The sequence below is a fragment of the Dreissena polymorpha genome, chromosome 5, assembly GCF_020536995.1.
Source record: "Dreissena polymorpha isolate Duluth1 chromosome 5, UMN_Dpol_1.0, whole genome shotgun sequence".
Classification (NCBI taxonomy): Eukaryota; Metazoa; Mollusca; class Bivalvia; order Myida; family Dreissenidae; genus Dreissena; species Dreissena polymorpha.
The window spans coordinates 112,880,050-112,901,008 of NC_068359.1; the positions used below are offsets into that span (position 1 = coordinate 112,880,050).

The following is a 20,959-nucleotide window of genomic DNA, read 5'->3' on the forward strand; positions in this document are numbered from 1 at the left end:
AATTAAGGTTCTGTATAACACTTTTTCTATCAACTATCAAAACGTTTGAGAAGTCGAACGTCTGAAACAGCGTTAGCTTTCCCTTATCAATTTTCGTCCTCAGCAAAACGTCAGTGCTTTTGAAAACTTCTTCGATAGCATTCCTCGCCTATATTCCTCTTTCGATGTTTATACAGCTCTCAAATCACACAAACTCAACAGATTGTTTCGTTTGTTTAGTCGTAAGGTGACTGTTATCACGAGAGCAAACATGTTGTATATCGCCCCACGGGCCTGGTATTAATGGCGTTCGTAATTAGCCATTCAAAATCCATTTGGCCATTTCTGGTGATGACATAAACCCGTTTAGGCGCCCAGAAAGCCATATTCAGTCGCGACCCTGTTTATTCATCGCCTTTGTATTTGCGCTAATATACACTACAAACAGCGGGTTTGTTAAAGATACCACGAAATGCTTGCACAACGCCTAAATGCTCAAACGAACACCAGCCCTTGCATTTGACACACGAATGAGAAAGGCGCGGTTAATAGTGAAATAGCTCTATCTTTTATTGTCCATCATCATGTAAACTATTTGCCAACAATTGATATGTATTTTGAGAAATGTGTTGTTTGTTTTTTCATGTGTAAAAGAACACAATCATGCTCGGTTATATTGACTGGTAGTTCGAGATGATTCCAAGAAAGTAATTCGGTCGGTAGAATTTCTTAGCGTTTTCTGGACTATTTACCAACTGATTAAGAGCTTTCATCTCATTAACTCGGTTAAATATCAACCAACTGAACTTCGTACCGCAGCTCTAGTAAACCACACCATATAACTTTATCAACATGATGATTTCCTAAAATACGCAAATGTTATTTTTATGTCGTCGGAAAATTGGTCACGATGGATTGTTGTTATTTTTTGTCGTCGTGCGCGTTAAAAGCAGAGTTAATAATTTTACCACAGTGGGTCCACTTCTGTTCGTTTTACATATATTTTATGTACAAAATGAGATGGGATTTGTCTCCCAAGAAACTATTGGACCCACAATATATATTAGGGGCCACTGGATAGTAGGCCCATTTCTGTCACTAGTTAAGGGAGGACAGAAAGTTCAGGCAGGAGCTTTAAGTTATTATACTATTTCTCAACCCGCTCGAAAGCGCTATTCGCACAGAATAACAGAATAATATATCTATTTATATCTATAAATATATTCTATATATTCGGTTCGAAAGTGTTATAAAGGCATGTACATGCACCATATATTAAGCTATAATTACCCTCGTATATTTTGCAGATTGCATATATTCGATTTCAAAGAAAGCGGTCCAATTAGGATTACCCCACCGCAGGGCCTTTTTGGACTGTACAACATATACTATCAGGGGCACTCGAAGGGTCTACAGGACTACGCGTCAACGGCCAATCAGCTTAAAATAGACTACCAGGGCAAACCCACGCTCGTCTACGACGGATTCAAAATCCTAATCACATCTTTTAGAGGTATGAACTCATTGAAAGCTGTTCAAAATCGACACATCGTCATCTTAACGTTGAAAGAATAGAAACACCTAAATTGATAAATAAGACATTAAGAACGGTTGTAAGCAGGGATAATTCTGCTGCACGATTGACTTGAATTTTTACAAAAATTCGACACACTATTGAATGGAATCACACCTGTTCGCGTTTATTTCAGAAGCACGTGGCGACTGTGGGAGGGGCTTCACGAAATGCGCGCGTCGTCCTATTTGTATCCCGGTCAGCACATGGTGTGACGGGTACGGGAACTGCGGTCAGGGGGACCAATCAGACGAGGAGAACTGCAGCCACGCCCAGGCGAGCACGTGGAACCCTCTTGGTAATGCGCAAACGACGTTTCTATTTAATTTTACAATGTCTTAAGTAATTTGATTTCTTTAAGTGTATTAAAAGGTCCTTTACACGGCACTTTTCAAAGGTTGCACATATGTTCAACTTATAATTAATATTTTCTCTTCCCTCTTCTCATTTCACGCATTAACTGTGAAATGTTTACCGGGTATATTTGCAATGGCTATGGCCAAAATTGCTCGAGCGTCTATCTAAGTAATGGGTCAGCCTCTCATTTCACTTATGAATAGCTCTCTACCAGCGGATAACACGTGCAGCTCGTGCTTAGCTCCATATAGAAATGACAGTCGTGTAGTCGGTGAATGCATTTACTTAGATGTTCACGCAGAACTGCATCGGCTTTAATATATAAAAAGCAAACACAATTTGTGTATGCTCAGCCCAGTAAGTTTACGGTAGTCCAGATTCAGAAGGTTTAATTTATTGAAGTAGTTTCTAACAATAACTGAGCCTTTCGTATGGGGGTCTCGTCGGTAGCGTCATTCTGGTTAGATCGTCGTGCAAATCAACAGAATACATTTCAATGAAAACTTCTACGAGTTGTGTTTGTTTTCTTGATTCAATTACATCCCACGTGTCTTAATGTATGCATCATTGTATACAAATGGCAGAGTTGTCGATATTGTTCATGGATTAATGGTAAACAAATGTTTGTGAATATTGTATACCGGTACGCATCTTCATTGTGTGCAAAGGTAACTGATACAGCTAGACTGATGTTTTTATATAAACAATATTACGAGTTTTCAGTGAAATATACGGCATATTATAGTTTTCACTGATATCAAATTTCTTTCTCCAATACAATTTTATGTTCCACTGAAAAGCATACATGAGTGAAATATAGAATTTTCTTGGAGAAAGAAAATTCGATTTCAGTGATGCAAGCGCACATTGTTATAAATAGTGCCCTAAATGCACCGCCGTCTATCATACTTCCAACTCCCTTCCGTCATTACATACTACACAGATCTGAAAATAGTACTTAACTTGTTCTGCGTATGCTATTGAAATTTGAAGCAATTGTGACCTCCCCCTTTAACGGTGTCTTACGTCGGTGGCTTAAGACAAGCATAACTTATCAGACAAGGGTCACACACATTGGTATACTTTATATACCCAGCAAAAAAGTTGGAAAGATATTGTTATGATGTTGTCCATCAGTACTTATGTCCATCTGTCCGGAACATGTTTGTGTTCGCAGCCATATCACGGCGCTGATTGGGTCGATTTCATTTACTTGGTATGAGTGTACATATGGATAAGTAGACGATGCACGTCAAATGCCATCACAATCCATCTGCAAATGACGGAGTTATAAAGATTTTTTCTTAACAAACTTAGCGGACTTTTGTTTCTGGAGTCACATCTTTGAACTGTCTGTTTAGATTTCATTGAAACTTGGTACGAGTGTATGCATGTATAGGAGGAGGAGGAGGATGCACATTAATATGCGACACAAAGCGTGTGTTTATAAGCGAGTTATGGCCATTTTACTTGAAAATATATTTTATATAGGATATTGTCTGTCTTGAGCTGTATCTACAACATATGAGCAACTGCCATGCCAACTTACCACTGTTGTTTTCCATCATCTCGGGCTAAGTCGCATGAATGACCAATAGCCCTATAGAAAAGGTTGATTTCACAAATTAAGGTCAAACATCACAATTCTGATGAATTATTCATACTTAAAGTTTTACTTCACTATGCATCAAAGGATTCTCTAATAGCTTCTACAATCGTTCTCTTATATCTTTCGGTGTGTCACATGTAAGACTAATGTTTAGAGTAAAGGTCAAGGTCGCACACTGAGGACAAATGTTACACATTGTTATTAAACGTGCCTTACTTTGTTTGGGTTCTACCAAACATCAATCTGAACCCATTTATTAACACAGTTCATTTGGCGGTGATATTAATTCAACGAATTTGATTGTTTTATTTAAATCTGTCCCTTATGTGAAGTGCTTGCTGCTCGACGTATTTTCGGTGATTTTCTTTTTATAAAGACACCGAAAATGTGTATAGAATCCTTACACCGACATACTTTCTTTTTTTTGCAGACGGGTCAGTAACAGCCGTCGTGGCCGCCTCTGTTTCCATAGCGACTCTGATAATCGTCGCCGCGGTAGTCCTGCTGATCATCCGGCGAGCGAACCGTCGGTGAGTTGTCAACACTGAAAATGTGTTTTTTATGGAACATTTCACCATTGAATTTGTCAACAAAATGCTAACTTATAGGCGCAAAAAAAGCACAACGTCGCCAAACTTATAAATTAGTATATTTTTGTTATGAAAGAACATGACATTCAAACGAACATGCAACTGACGAAGAACAATATTGTGCAATTATTTAGTTTTGTAGCAAATGGCATTATTCTGACATGATTCTTAGATAGAAAATTAATTTATTTTTGGTCCTCAAAGGCAGCTGTCTCGTCGTGCCACAGCGTGCCATCAACGCTGATGTATATGAATCACACTAAAATTATGTACATGTATATTCATTTTTCGTTGCAAAATGATTCTCCCCAGCATCAACGACATGTACGCATTTTTGTTGCAGAATTATTATCCGAGGCAACAACCACGCTGTCTTGTTCCGAAAGAATAAAAAGGGTGGGAAACATCGCGCAAGTGGGCAGACGACAAACCTTCATGCGCCGCCATCTTACGAACGAGTCTATGGAATTGACGAAGCACCGCCTTCGTATCGATCCGTCGTGGAACAATACACCGATTCAGAAGACGAACAGGTTGAATCACCTGGCAACGTGTATGAAAGTAGTGCGCTCGCTTCCGCCACGGTTGTTGATGAAGGTAATGTAGGTCTTGCAGACGGCAAAAGTGGAACATCGGAAAGAAACGCTAAGCAGGTACTTGTCGTCTGTGATGTGGAGGGTCGCCATGACTACAGGACGGAACTTGTTTCGTCTGCACAGTGCACGCCACAGTCAGACGATTTTCAAACTCTGTCAGGTTACAAATTGTGTTCAAACGGTGATGCGAAGCATGGCGCACATCATATCAATAACAGTGAAAGTGCGTTACACGATCTCAATGAGGCAGATGGCTTAACAAAATCAAAGGCATTTCACATAGATAATCAGGAAATACGTAACCCCACGGAAGTGACAAACGGGAAGGATAAACTATTAACAAATGGACATTGCAATGGAAGTAGTACAAGCACGTATAACAGATCGCCCTCGAGAAGAGACGCAGATTTGATAGAGTATATTGACAGTGATAACTAAAAGTAGATCATGTGATATATCAATTTTTGATACAGACTGTGTTAACAATGTGATGAACGTGGATTCAAATTTCACTACCGGTATATTTAATGCTGTACATTGGGCGACTCCATGTACTTTGATGAAGATGTCAAGGTTGCAGAATCATACATTACAAATATCACAAAGACTTGCCATTTCCATAATTTCATACCTTGAATTCACTGTATTAAAATCTAGTACAACTGTTATTTAAGAAATAACAGTGCTTTGTCTATAATTGCAATTATATTTTTAAAAGTATGTATGTGTTTGCATAAATTTGAATTTCTTTATTAACACTTTAAAAACATGTCGATTGCGGAAGCATTGTAAAAGTATCTGTTTTAATACAATCGATAACGTGTTTGAAATAATCAAGCTGCAAATGCGCTCAAAGCAATATTCGTCTTAACATTTGCATCTGTTTATCAATAGAAAATACTGAATATATCATATTACACATATTATAATTATCAATTTACATGAACGTTTGTTGAAGGTTGCTGAAGTTTTAATGAAACATTGTGTTAAAATGTTACCAAGAGATATGTTTGTAAACGCTTCTCTGTTTGCAAATGTGAAACAATACATGTTTTCATTTCTTTTAAGGTGCTAACCATAATCGTTAATAAGCTGTTTTATGCAGTCATAAGAAAATGTAATGTTCTATATGCATAAATAAATGTCATTAAACACTGAGCTGTTATTGTTGTCGCAATATCTATTCTTCAATTAAATACGCCCTTTCTTTGTGTAATATAAATCAGGCCATTATGGCCAAATTAGTTCTACAATGACTGTGAAAAGATCATAATACCTAATAGAAAAATGATCATGTGTACATTTCACTAACAATTCTGGCAGAATCTTAATAGTTAATATGTTCGTATTATGTGATGTTTTGTGACATTTTAGAACGACGCAGGTGTAAATAATAGACCCATATGAATGTCTCCTTTATATCAAGCATTGAATTTACTGCTTCTAAGAAGTATGAAAAATAAAAACTACTTTTGATAAATACTTGAGTTTCATTTTAATTTATCACGAAAAGGCAATGCAAAACAGATATAATAGTCGTATAAATGCAGCACATCTCTTGAATATAATAATAATTATAATCTGCTGACAATCACTCGGGGGATAATGTTCAATAAAGTGTGTCGATTGCGTACGTATCGGGTATAGACTTACTGGTATTTTCACAATCTTAATATGCGAAAACAACATAAGTTATAAGCAAATATTGTCTACAACAATTATAGGCCAACGCGGCATTAATTGATTTCAAAGTAAAAAAGAAGTGAAAACTGCAGACATTTACCTCTTAAAAACAACTCAAACAACACACTACTGTGTCATTTATATAAGTTTAACATATACTTATTCAACATGTGCCCACGTTAAATGTCCGTGTTGACTTAAAACATACCAATACACAAGATAATAATAGGTCTATTAAGCACGTATGTACAATTTACAACAAGAAAAAATACCATGCATAATGCATACCATATTTGTGTTCCATATTTGTACACTCAATATGTCATGCTCAATTAAGTTCCGAAGTCAGTAAACAAGACGTCAACTCAAATGATGTTACGAAGTCACTCATAAAAGAACCCATGTTCAATCACGTTACGTGCGGCCTGCATGTACACGTTGACGTCTTCGCCGTAGCGTTGAGCGTCCTGAGCCATCTCACGACAAACTTGAACCAGTTTGTAACAATGCTCGTCCGTACACGTATCGAGGGTCTGACTGACAATATTATCCCATTCACCTTTGACATCAATGACGTCACACGTCTTCAGTTCTGACGTAAGGGCCGGGGCGCCTTGAGCAATATAAACGGCAATAAGAACGGCGACATAGTGACGTAAACCTACAATGCCGTCCAGTTTTCTGAGTATAGGTATAATGGTATGCAATGCCCATGCACAAGTAACACCATGAAGAAGAAAGAAGTCATTTTTCTTCTCGGCCAAGATGTAAATCATTGTTGACCAGTACACGAGCCTTCTCGCAAGTTGTACTGGATCAAGTTCCCCGTCAGCGTTTCGAACTGTGGCATCCAATTTCAAAGAAAGGAGATGGTCGTACAAAACTTCGCCCTTTTCTTTTAGCAGGTAACACACATTTCTTTGGAACTTACCCAGTCCAAGTGAGGAGTATTCTTCTTTTTCACTGCCCATTTGCATCGCATAAAATAGATCATGTTTTTTCCTCACGTTTTTCAGTACCGATAGTATATCCGTATTTCCGTTTCCAAAGTGTGACAACTCTTCCATTGACCTCTTGGAAACTACGGGTCTGTATGAGTGATACGTGTAGGCCAAGCCTTCTAGAATTCCTTGCTTGTATCCGGCTGCATAGGCATACCCAAGGTGTATTGTACCATGTAGCGCGGAACCAGCCAGACCTGCATTCACTTTCGGATACTCTTCTCGGATCAATTTCTCCACGTCGCCACCTATGTCTAACAATAAATGATCATAATGCTGTAATAACGAGTAATATCCAACGCGTTGGCCTCTTAGTTCTTCAAAAGAACGACTGTCTGGCTTGTCTGAATTTGTGTCCTCCAATTTTGGAAGTAAATCGTCAACGAAACGCTGGATGTGATCCGGCGATGCTTCTAACCGATGAAGGGCAATAACTCCGTGCGAAACATGGTTTGAAAGGAAACCTCCGTACTCTATGAAGTACTTAGCGGTTGAGGTCGCAGCTAAAATTTTACCGACATCTGCTGAATTCATGGTCGAAAGCGCTCGTATGACGCCTCTAAATAAAATGCACAAATTACATGCTTTTTAAATTAATGGTGAGATCTTTACAAGAGAGGGCATATTAAACATGCATTATTATAATTTAAGCATTATTAAATATCAAAATAATGATTTATTTCAAAGTTTATCCAAGCCGAAATATTTTCACCATAAAAGGATATATTCATGTGGTTTACAAGAAAATAGATTTTAAACATTTTACCATTAATTAAGTTGAATATAATAAACTTTTAAGCAAGTTGTGCATCAATTGTCACAACAAAGTCACAAAAGAATACCATCATCCAAATGCAAAGTATATAAGGCATTGAGCGGAAAAATCTATTGACATGTCAATACTCTTTACCAAGCCAAATCCCACCATTGGCATTGTGAAGCTCAGATGAAAACAACTTGAATTAGAGAGCTGACACCATGCTCTATGTTTAAAACGCACTAAGTGACCCCGTGACCTAGTTTTTGACCTGCCATGACTCATGTTCGAACTTGACCTAGACATCATCTAGATACAACTTCTGACCAAGTGTTGTGAAGATCGGATACAAACTAATTAAATTAGAGAGCGGATACCATGATGAATGTGTAAAACGCACGAAGTTACCCCTTGACCTAGTTTTTGGCCCGGCATGGCCCATGTTCGAACTTGGCCTAGAGATCATCTAGATACAACTTCTGACCAAGTTTGGTGAAGCTCGGATGAAAACTACTTGAATTAGAGAGCGGACACCATGCTCAATGTTTAAAACACACCAAGTGACCCTGTGATCTAGTTTTTGACATGGCATGATCCATATTCGATCTTGACCTAGACATCATCAAGATACAACATCTGACCAAGTTTGGTGAAGATCGGATGAAACCAACTTGAATTAGAGAGCGGACATTTAATACGGACCGACAGACAAGCTCACTCCTATATACCCCCTAAACTTCGTTTGTGGGGGTATAATAACTCTATCCAAACTTAAGTTATTAAGCGGAAGATCTGTTTCTAGTTGTTTTTTTTACCAGGGACCTTGACCCCACTCTCCAAAATTGTAATCACTGAGTTATATCAGCCTGTTCCTTACCTACACAAACAAGTTTAGGATAATATCCTCCATCCAAACTAAAATTATTGAGTGTCAACGTGTTATATATTTTAAGCAATAATGTCCTTAATCCATATGTCATTCAATGCAGCCCCATGTATACATAGAGATAAAAGTTGTGGGGCGCTAATGTTAAACTGAATTTCAAAGAAAAATAGAGGCATAATTCTGCTTAATTAAGGGCCAGAGTTATTTGCCTTGGTATGTGACCTTGCACGATGATTCCAACAAAATGTTTGAAGCTACAATTGAATTTCTGTGCAGATATATTTTTATTTCGGTTCCATTCACACGCTCAAAAGGTATATCTTTTGCCCATTTAATGAAAGAACTTAAAATTCCTCTATGAAAGTAAACATTATTTTGAAGAAAACAATCTTTGTAAACAATCCCAGTTTTTGTGATCAAACCAATTTTGAGCTTATAATAAGCATTGGTTACACATTTTTAGGTTGGTGTTCAATAACAAAGCAGAATATAAACATCTTAGCATGCTCATCTACACAATATCATCCCCCCTTTGCTGTAAATTCAGAATCCGACTTTTCTAGGTAAACAAAAGACCAGATGCCCACTGTCGCTCATCTGAAACTTCAGAGAACTGAACTGCTCTCGGCAAGTTTTTATTCGTGAAAACCATTTCCAAATTTGGCCATAATATCAACTAAAGAGTAAACATTGTTTTACTATAGCCATGTAAGGAAAAATGCCCAGCCCCCTGGTGGCCATGCTTTTCAACGGACCGGAACTATCTTCTAACGCATCCAAGATATATTTAGAACAAATATTCTGACACAGTGTCATGATACTTGGACGATAAAAGTGACTTCGAGAGTGTTAACAAGGTTTTACTATAGCCATATAAGGAAAATTCCCGCCCACTGGCGGCCATGTCTTTCAACCAACCGGAACTATTTTCCAACTCGTCCAAGATATAATGGGAACAAGTCTTCTGACCAAGTTTAAAAAAGATATGATAATAATTGTGGCCTCTAGAGTGTTATCAAGGCAAATGTTGACGAAGCACGACAGATGACAGACAATAGGCGATCACAAAACCTCATCATGATCTTAATGTGTGACCCAATCATGCGTATTACATAGACGCAGAATTTTTTTTTTTTACCGCGAGTAAATTGAAAATAGCTCGTTTTTGACCGACCATTTTTTCTATCGTACGTCATTTTGACCCACCGAAAATTTGACCTGCGCGTCAGTCAGTTATCATCTCGAGTTCTATGATTAAAAATCCCGTTATGCTCCTAATTGAAATTCATGTCCCAGTATTGGAAACTGTTGTTGTTTAGAACTGTAAATTATACCGTTTTTCTACAGCCATGTGGTGATATTTGCTGCTACAGGTCCCTTTGTACGCATCTACAGCGGACACCATTCGTTATAAATGTACGCAATGTAAAACTTGTGTTTTAATAAGAGCTCGAAATTGTTTATGTCCTCTGTCAAGTCTCACGAATGGAAAGCAAGCATGTTGCAACAGACCATGTGCTGTAACTTATATAGGCAGGCAAAATGAGCAATTTACATTGAATTAATGCACACAATGGAAGTATTGATTCGTTGAAAATATAGAGAACATATGTCCTTTTTCGACTAAGACACATTATTGCGACATACGTTATTTTTTTAAAACAAAAAAGCACAAGACTATGTTGATTGACATTCATAATTATTTTACTTAATTAAGTAAATTTAGAGACATGGAGTTAGAGCATCTAAACTTTAACCAGAACTATTTAGTATAAACATGGACACAATAATGCTCATGGAACATGGTTTGTGACCTCACACAATGAACCCAAACACATGTGAGAAGTTTTAATATACTGTGAAACCATTTATTTTCATCGGCACAAAATTTCGCACTCTTCATAAAAATTACTATTTCGTCCGCTCTTAAATTCGTCCATTTCTGGTTTTGACAAAAAACACGTCCGATTTGTTTGTAATACATGTAATAAGCGGTTGCGAAAAAATCGTGCTGGGGAAAGAGAGGTGACACTTGGTAGTCACTTGCAGGAGGTGGGCCTTGTTTGGCATATGCCAATTAACAATTCTGTTATTTTAGGTGATAGTAACTGTCCCTTATTATTTTATGTCATTGACACGTTCTTTGTTATGATTAGCGGATAAGTGGGACTGAATAATCGTTAACGAGTGTTTTAAACAACGAAGCCAATTGCCAATTAGTCTTTTTCCATTACTATCACGGTCAAACTGATAACAATCTTACCTTTATCGGCGCCAATTAGAGAAGGTGCGAATAGTATGGGTTATAATTAGCGTAAGCAAATTATTTTGATCATTTTAAGTACAGTAATTTGTCTGAAATGTCACTGTTAATGCAGTCAAAATTAACATTTGTGCATTTTTCATTCATGAGTATGGTATTTAATCTGAATGACCTTAGTTTCATTAAAATTTGGTCAATGCAGTTATCAAACTTGTTCTATTATACGAAAGAGGATCTAGTTTGTTAAGTCTTTTTTTTCTGAATGGAACGCTGCATTTATTGATAAACAACAGTATTAAATCTAAAAAAAAAAGGTTTTGTTATAAAAAAAACACAAAGGTACGGGTTTTTATGTACAAAAATAGTAGATGCAGTTAAAACCAAACACAAATCAAAATGTTCTTTATTAATTTGTAACAAAGCGCAGAATATATTTCAGTCAGGTGTTGATCACACATCGTCATATTTTAATTGCGTTTAATAGTATTGTCTTTAAGAAGAAGTCACGTGATCAATGGTTGGCGCGTATCGTTTTTTCAAGCAGTCTTAATTTTTTACTAAACTTGGAAATATTAACAATCATACTTAATCAAAGTATAGTAAATGAGGATCAATAGTGAGAAATATCAACAGATTGACGTTTATTACCAGCGAAAAAAGTTTAGTTGCGTTCGTATTGTGATAAAAACGAGTTATTAACAAACGGATTACCCCTCCCACTACAAATACGCGGCCATGATGGATAGTTGAATCGTGACAATTGTAGAGGTGAGCACGAAAAAACAGCGAAATATCGTTACACCTATTGAATGAGAACATTATATTTCAATTATCAGCTTATCTGTATGAACCGTCCATGGGAAAAACACGCAAACGTAAAAACAGCAGTAACGGTAGTAATAAATCCAGTAGTAGTAAGGGACAAAACAAAGTTGCAAAAAATAAGTGCAGTTCTGGGGAAACAAATGCTTTAACAGACGGTGTGTTGAGTGAAACGTGCAACGCTAATTTAAGTGTTAGTGACGCTATCCACGGTGCTCATTCCGTACTATTCAGTGACTCCGGGATGGATAACTCAGTGTTCGTACCAAGTGAACGGGAGACCGGAAATGGAGCTGAGGGAAGCATCCTATCACAGGTCAGTCAACCCCTCAACTCAGAGATTATGAGTTTCCTGAGATCTATGAATCAGGCTATGAACAATAAATTTTCAAGTATTACTACTCAGTTGGAAACACTAAATAAACTTGAAACAAAAGTAAACGGCATAGAATCTGAACTTTGCAAGCTGTGGAATGTTGTTCAAGAAAATAACAAAATGCAGAGCGAAAAGCTTAACAAGATTGCGGAAAATGTTTCGTCGCTTGAGTTCGCTTTGGCAGAATCACAGAGCGCCATTTCAAAACTGCAGCAAGAAAAGTCCGAATTATCAGAGACCTTAAATTACATGCAAGCGCAGTCAATGAGGAACAATTTAATTTTCTCCGGCATCAATGAAAGCTCGTCCGAAAAGCCAGACGATACCGAGCGTCTACTGCGCTCTTTCATAGTCGAAAATCTGAAAATACCCCAGGACGATGTCAAGTGTATTAATCTTGAGAGAGTACATCGTATTGGTGTTAGGCAAAGCGGTAACCAACCACATCCTCGTCCAATAGTGGCAAAATTCTCACTGTTCAAGGACAGAGAAAGCGTGCGGAAATCAAGTTGGAACCTTAAAGGAACCAAGTTCTACGTCAGTGAGCAATTTCCAAAGGACGTTGCCGACCGACGCAGAAGCTTGATGCCGGCCTTCCGGAAAGCACGTGCTGATGGCAAGAAGGCATGGTTAAGCTACGACAAACTGTACATAGATGGTGTTCCGGTGCGTCCTGACAGTTCCACAAGCAACAACAGCAACGGTAGCAGAAAGTAGGGACTTCCGGAGGCTGAAATAAAAGTTCTCTCTTGGAACGTTCAAGGACTTTCAAATGTAAAAATTAACGATGAAGACTTCTTAAACTACATTCGTAAATTTGATATTATTTTGTTCTATGAAACATGGGCTAATAACTCAGCTTGTTATGACATTGATGGCTATAAATGTTACCTTTTTAACAGGAAAATTCAGAACAAAAAATCAAAACGCTCTAGTGGCGGAATAGCAATTTATATTAAGCAATCTATTGCGAAGGGAATTTCTATTGTTAAAAATCATCAGGATGCAATTGTGTGGCTTAAATTAGATAAGCTTTATTTTAATCTAACGGATGACTTTTTTCTGGCTAGTGTTTATATCTGGCCTGAGAATTCCCCTATGTATAATATTTTGAATGTTAATTTATTTGATATCTTACAAAATGAAATTTATCATTTTCAAACAAATGGTAAAGTTTTTTTAGCCGGTGATTTGAACGCTAGAGTAGGAAATAAGCGAGACTTTATTGTATGTGATCGCACAGTTAATCTGTTAAATGACCAATCTTACATAAGTGATTCTCAACTTCCACGAAATTCAATGGATTCGCAAAGTAACTGTTTTGGTACGAAGCTTCTTGACATGTGCAAATCGCTCTCATTGAGAATAGCTAAAATATTTTAATGTTGAATCTCACTCAGAATGGTCAGATCATTGCCCGTTGGCATTCAATATCATGTGTAATACTTTAATATCGAGAGGTAATAATGAATCGACTACAACACGTCTTATCTGGTTAGATCAGCATCGAGACGAATTTCGACAAAAATTAATCGCAAATGCACATGTATTTAACAGTATTAGCGATGATCTTGATTGTAATAACGTTGACAGTATTGATAATTGCGTGGACAGATTTTCGAAAATATTATGCGAAGCTGGTGAGGCTTTATTTTCTAAGACTTTAAAAAGTGAGAAATCTTACTCTAAAAATACATTATTTAAGAAAGCAGAGTGGTTCGATAACGACTGCCGTCTAGCAAAATCTGCATATTTCAAAGCTCTAATGGAATACAATAAAAGCAGATCAGATATCGATAGAGCGCTTATGATAAATAACAAATCATTGTACAAACGTACTGTTAAATCGAAACGTCAGCAACATAAAAGCAAAAAATTAAAAGAAATCGTTAGTCTTAGACACTCAAAGCCTAGAGATTTTTGGAAGCTTTTTAGTAAAAATAAAACTAGCATAAGTGATTCTTTGTCCATTGATGATTTTTATAATTATTTTTACTCTCTCCAGAACGATTTAAAACACGTAGTTCATATCCAAGCAGAACAATTTTGCAGTTCTTATAATTTTAACATTAATAGCGGCAGATTTGAAGAATTAGATGGTCCAATTACCACTGATGAAATCGATAAGGCAGTTAATCGGCTTAAACGTAATAAATCGTGTGGCTGTGACTATTTGTTAAACGAATATTTCATCGAAAGTTTAGATATATTATCACCACATCTATTAAAGATATTTAATGCTATACTGAATTCAGGTCATTTTCCTTCAGAATGGTCAAAGGGGTTCATTGTGCCTGTTTTTAAAAAGAATGACCATGACGATGTACGTAATTATAGGGGGATTACTCTGGTAAGCTGCATGTCCAAACTTTTTACGAGCATTCTAAACAGTCGTTTAAATAACTGGATTGAAAATAACAACATTTTAAGTGACGCTCAATTCGGCTTCCGAAAGGGCCGCTCGACTACTGACGCTATTTTTGTACTTAATGCTATTATTCAAAATGTCGTGAATTCTAACGGACGTTTGTACTGTTGTTTTATCGACATGAAACGTGCATTTGATTCGGTCTATTTAAATGGACTATGGTATAAGCTTTACAACGCAGGTATTAACGGTAAATTACTAACGCTCATCAAAGACATGTATCATCAAGTTAAATGCTGTGTAAAAAAGTGTAATTCATACTCGGATTTCTTTAATTGTGCGATTGGACTCAAACAGGGAGAGGTACTCTCGCCGGTGCTGTTTTCTCTATTCTTAGATGACCTTGAACTATTTTTAGAAAAAGACGTCAATTCTGGACTTTCATATGATGACTTGATATTTATACTTATGCTTTTTGCTGATGATATGGTAATATTCGGCAAGTCTGTAACTGACCTCCAACAAAGTATTAACAACCTTAGCGAATATTGCGATCTTTGGGGTCTAGAAGTTAATATTAGCAAAACTAAGGTAATGGTATTTAGAAAAAGAGGACCGACTTTTAACAATGAAAAAAGGTCATTTAAATGTGAAAAGTTAGATATAGTTGATGACTTCAATTACTTAGGAACAGTTTTTAATTACACGGGTTCGTTTTTACTAAATGCTGAATCACTTTCTGGGAAAGGACTTAAAGCCCTAAATGTTTTAATGATTAATTTAAAAAACCTTGATATCAAACCTAGTATTGCTTTTCAACTTTTTGACGCATTCGTGGGTGCGACTTTAAATTATGGTTGCGAGATATGGGGATTTGATAAGTTTATCGAAATAGAACGTATACATCTTAAGTTTTGTAAAAGGCTCCTAGGTATCAAAGCATCTAGCAGCAGCATGGGAGTATATGGGGAACTAGGAAGGTATCCACTTTGCATTAACAGAAATGTTCGTATAATAAAATACTGGTGTAAACTTATCCATTCAAATAACATAATCATATCAAAATTGTATGAACGCTTCAAAAGTATGAAACTATGTAAAGGCAATTGGGCTTTAAATGTGAAGAAGGTATTGGATACCTACGGATTTTCATACGTATGGGACAATCCCTCTTCGGTCAATCTCGATACCTTCCATATTGTATTTAAGTCAACTGTTTTAGACGTTTTTAAGCAATCCTGGTACAATTCGATTAATAATAGCAACTCATTAATGACATATAAATTATTTAAATGCACCTTTGAGTTTGAACCATATCTTGATTATTTGCCAAACAAATTGCGTATATGTGTTTCCAAATTACGATTATCGTCGCTCAAACTAGCAATTGAAACAGGTAGACATAACTATATAGAGAGATCACAGCGAGTATGCGCAAAATGTCAAGTCAGTGATATTGAAGACGAGTACCATTTTATCATGATATGCCCAGCCTTCAATTCACTTAGAAAAGAACTAATCAAAGCCTACTATTATAAAAGACCAAGTATGTTTAAATTTGTTGAATTAATGGGTACTTCAAACAAAACACAAGTAAGGAACCTGAGCAAGTTCATATGCAGAGCCATAATGCAGCCCCACCCAGCTAACTAACCCTGGATATTCAAATATTAACTAATAAATTTCCCTTCATCTAGTAGTTGGGTAAATAAACTCGTCTTTTTAATGTTTGATGGTCGTACTATGTTCATCCTCAACATTCGTCTGTAAAAGTTCTTAGTACATTCACCTTATTCATCATCTGAATATGTTAGATTAGCACAACTTAAATATTATTGTTGCATATTTTGTAAAATGTACAAAAATTAATCAAATTTTGTACAATTACCTTTTGTTTTTAAATTATATATGTTGTACAGTTTAGTATATTTCAAATACTTCACTTATAGCCTTAACGCATGATCAAATTTTCCTTATCTTGAACAAATTAGTTAAAATATTAACTAACTAATTTTTCTTCATTTTTTTTTCCGTATCAAGTTGTCTTGTATAACGTTTAAATAATTGAACTATATTTATGGTTTTCATCCTCCAATATTTCTATGAAAGTTAATAACAAACAATTGTTTTCATCATCTGTATATGTTAATCTAGAGAAACACGAATACTATTTTATTGTTTTTTTGCTTTTTTGTTTCTTATTAGTATTTAAAACAAATCTTTATTATATACAACTTATTAATTAAAATCATGTATGTATGAATATGATCTTTACGCGATCAATATGATATTTAAATATTCTTATTTGTTATCACGTTGACATAATGCTTTGTATACATGTAACTATTTTGTAAATGACAAAAAACTGTAAAGTTTACGTCAATAAAACATTCTGTCTGTCTGTCTTTAATCCGGATTTGCCTCGTGTAGGCTGTATAATCTGCAACAACCCTGAAAAACACAATACACACAATGGGTAATAAAGTTGTTAACAATTAGCGCTAATCAACACTATTATACCTAAACGAAGTCGACGCATTCGATGCAGCCTTATTGCATTCGCGTTTTACAGGAAATGTCAGTTGTCAGTACACTGTATAATGAACACCCCTTTGTGTCAAAACCGGATTTAACTTGAGTGTGAATAGTCGACTGTTTCATGTTCTTTGTATCAATACCCTCTGTGTATCTGTATTATAAGTATACCAGTCAACAAACAAAGTGCGCGCTTCCGCATATGGGTATTCGGACGTTCAAAAAACTGACCTACGGTTTAGCGTTCATGCCGTCGAACGCATTAAGCAATATAACTCGTTTTTTTTTTCACTATTTCTTTATTTGCAAAAAAAAACTAGTGGCTTATAACTTACCTTGCTTTTTTTTTTCTCGCATTTTGCGAGTGTGCGAGTGTTAATTTCGAGCCCTGTGTATATGCGTGGATTACGCCTTCGGTATTTCTGTCTTATTTGTTTCAAATATGGGACATGATTGTTCGTTAGGATCTTGAATTCGTCCATCGGTCGAAGGACGAAAAAGGCGAAAATTAATGTCGGACGAAAAATAATTGTTTCACATTAATACATGTAGTTACATGGAGATGTTCTGAATCTGAGATGAGGAACATTTACTTTAATCAATTTTCAAAATAGACAAAGGCAAAAAATGCTCAATTGCTTGGTCAGTGATTTCACACAATAACCCCGAACACACATAGTGTTTCAATTAGGCCTACAGTCGAGTTACCATTACCGGATCAGAAGCGTAATAAAGTAATGCTGGTTAAAATCAAAACATGATTTGATACATCTATTACACCAGTTTAATACAATATTACCTTTGCTTACTGTTTAACTTGTAGTTGTACTGTGATTTAAACATTGAATAAAGTTGATATGCTAATAAACAGTGATTATGCTGTGTTTTATATAGTATTTTACATTGTGCACGCCGTGGAAATAGACATAGCAAAGTCTCCACTAGACAAAAACCCCTACCAATCATTTTAACCTGGCCCATTTACCTGTTGTCGAAACAGTGATTATAGCATGTACGTGTTGCTCGTTTTCTTTAAGGTTCATGTAGAGGCTTCAATTTGAAAAATGTTGGACCCCTAGCATTGAACTCAAATTTGACGTAAGGAAGAGTGCCACATTGAAAATGTATACATATATGCTTTGAAGGATGTTTTTCCTTCAAACTGCTACCAATTTTGTACATCAACGTATCATAACATCCACAAAATCAATCAAAATACAAAGCGATTTTAACAATAAAATATACATTATTTGCAAAAATCTGAATCATGTTTATTCCACGTATTTCGGCGAAAAATTATATAACTAGTGATTAATATCGACATTGACGAGGGCAAGTTGCGCTTAAATAGTAAACATATCTAGAAATATCAAAACTAGAACACATGTCATTTCATCACCATGGGGGCAGCCATTTTTAAATTAATAAAATAGAATAAACATGATAAAAACTCACTCATCGCCTAATTGACATTCCAAACGGTTGACGATGACAAATGCATTGGATTGTGCTCTTTCCGTTGATGTTTGCAAACTGCACGATCAGACCTCATAAACACTCAAAAGAATAACTATGTAAGAAGCATTTCACCAATGTTTACAATTGTTGTCGAAACTCATTACTTATATTATTGCGCATAAAATAGTACGCCTACAGACTGACAGAAAGATCGATACGTAACTCCGTTCAATTCATCACGGTATACTATTATAATGATAATATATAATAATACATCGCTTTAACAATTTAAAAGTAGAAATAATTCTTTTAAACGGAGTTTTTAATAACGAAATTGAAAACAACGGAAGTTGGATGGATATTCTGTGAGATGCACTTCGGCTCCAGAAAAACAATACAAATAAACTAAAAAAGACGTGTGTGGGACAATTTTCAGCTGGAAAATATTTGAAATAGGGTAAGTGATGATATCTCTACGTGGTCATTTCTGTTATTTAGTGCGATCTCTTGCTGATTAATGTTAATAGTTGTTTTACTAGTTGCCACCCAACTGTCAAAATAAGTTATGTGTTTTCTCAGGTATGTGTATACACATACCCGGTTTTCTCACCACTGCACGTGGTTTGGACCGATTTGTTGTGCACGTTTTTCTACGGAGCACAACGATGGCCACGCTTTTAAAATGGGTAGAAGGAATCGAAATATAAAATCAATCGGTTTGCCAATTTCTTTATATTCCTTTACAATTTTATATGTTGTCTGCAATCTATTTCAATTTGAGATGGTTTAAAATTTGCAATTTGGTTGAGAGGTAAATAACAAAACGTTTTAGTTATTTTTAGAACTTTGTTTAGGAAATTTATCCAAAAAAGGCAGTTGAATAAAAACTCATTTGTTGTTTTATGACAATAATTTTCTGTGAAATGTTGCTAACTTGACCTTGTATATGTATATAGCTTTGTATTTATTCAACTTGAGGGAAGTGCATATCCTTCCTAACTGTAGATTGAGATTTTGTAAATTAGTGTAAAAATGTATTGGTTTTAAACCAAAATATGAATAAAGCACACAAATAGTGAATGTCAAAATGTGTTTATGTTATTCTATCCGTCTTAAGCATTAAAATGATATATAGTTTGACCATATTGTACCACATTGAATGAAGAAAAACCAAAGCGAAGTTTTAATGAATTTATCCCCCCCATGAACCTTAACCAGAGAATATCACGGACGTCGACTTTTGTGCAAGTTGAAGAGCTCGGACTATTTGGTGCAATGTCGAACGAAAAAAAAATACGCGTTTGCGGGAAAGAATCACGATGGCCTATGAAACGAGGTCAAAAATAAGAACACACGGATACCTACTGTCGAATATTTTATAAGATTGTAAATGCACCTAAGCAGGATGTGGGTTAACATCGCTATTTTAACATCGTTTTAAGCAATACCACTGTGACACTGACAGGCTTACCTTATTCTTTTAAAGAGCATTCGTCTTCAAAATAAAAATGTTTCCTTTCGTTTGTTGTGAAAAAAGAAAAATTGTACAATGGAAATCTTATGATCAAGGGAGACAACTACAATTCAGAACTCATTCTATTGTAACGTGCAAGGTGACTTTAACCAGACTGAAATTCACGCTGGCTAAGGATATATAATATTTTCGCCTGGCTGCTTTACGGGTGTGATTAGAAACAAAGGATTTGGATCAATGATTGGTGCATAAAATAAATCACAATAGGAATCAACAAAACCGGGCAATAAAAAACTATGGATGAGCCTAGTCTGAAACTATGGATGAAACAAGTCTGAAACTATGCATAAAACTGGTCTGAGACTATGGATGAAACTAGTCTAAAACTATGCATAGACGAACGTCAAAGCCTTAACTGTTAGTATTAGATTTAGAGTGTCGCTTTTCCACCTTGGTTTACTCAGCAGACAAGCCCTTTCTAACAATTACTTCTGCCACTTTTCCGACCACGTTATGTGGAATTACTCAGTAGACAGTAACAGTTATTTACTTAATACTATTCGATCTGTACGCCTTGAGAACCAACTTCGAAATCAAACTAATTCAGAGAAGCCACTGCTTATATACAGACA

General features: G+C 36.0%; 2 protein-coding genes across 4 annotated transcripts in view; one reads left to right on the forward strand and one right to left on the reverse strand.

Annotated features, from left to right (window-relative positions):
- The window catches only part of LOC127880910 (uncharacterized), a 29,755-nt gene extending 23,893 nt beyond the window's left edge, over positions 1-5,862 (forward strand). For both annotated transcript variants that reach the window (XM_052428406.1, XM_052428407.1), the window contains exons 3-6: positions 1,287-1,492; positions 1,689-1,850; positions 3,949-4,048; positions 4,452-5,862. In XM_052428406.1, the coding sequence (XP_052284366.1) occupies positions 1,287-1,492; positions 1,689-1,850; positions 3,949-4,048; positions 4,452-5,142 (1,159 nt within the window). In that variant the 3' untranslated portion in view covers positions 5,143-5,862. The remainder of the gene's footprint in view (positions 1-1,286; positions 1,493-1,688; positions 1,851-3,948; positions 4,049-4,451) is intronic.
- Positions 5,863-6,162: 300 nt separating this feature from the next.
- On the reverse strand, positions 6,163-20,423 carry LOC127880916 (uncharacterized). 2 transcript variants are annotated; one of them, XM_052428419.1, is made up of 3 exons: positions 20,325-20,397; positions 17,239-17,311; positions 6,163-7,947 (listed from the first exon to the last, which is right to left on the reverse strand). In XM_052428419.1, exon 3 carries the CDS (start codon positions 7,920-7,922, stop codon positions 6,771-6,773), a length of 1,152 nt encoding a protein of 383 aa, XP_052284379.1. In that variant the 5' UTR covers positions 7,923-7,947; positions 17,239-17,311; positions 20,325-20,397; the 3' UTR covers positions 6,163-6,770. The 2 variants fall into 2 exon arrangements, with proteins under 2 accessions (XP_052284379.1, XP_052284378.1); XM_052428418.1 differs by lacking the exon at positions 17,239-17,311 and having other exon boundaries at positions 20,325-20,423.
- Positions 20,424-20,959: the final 536 nt, after the last annotated feature.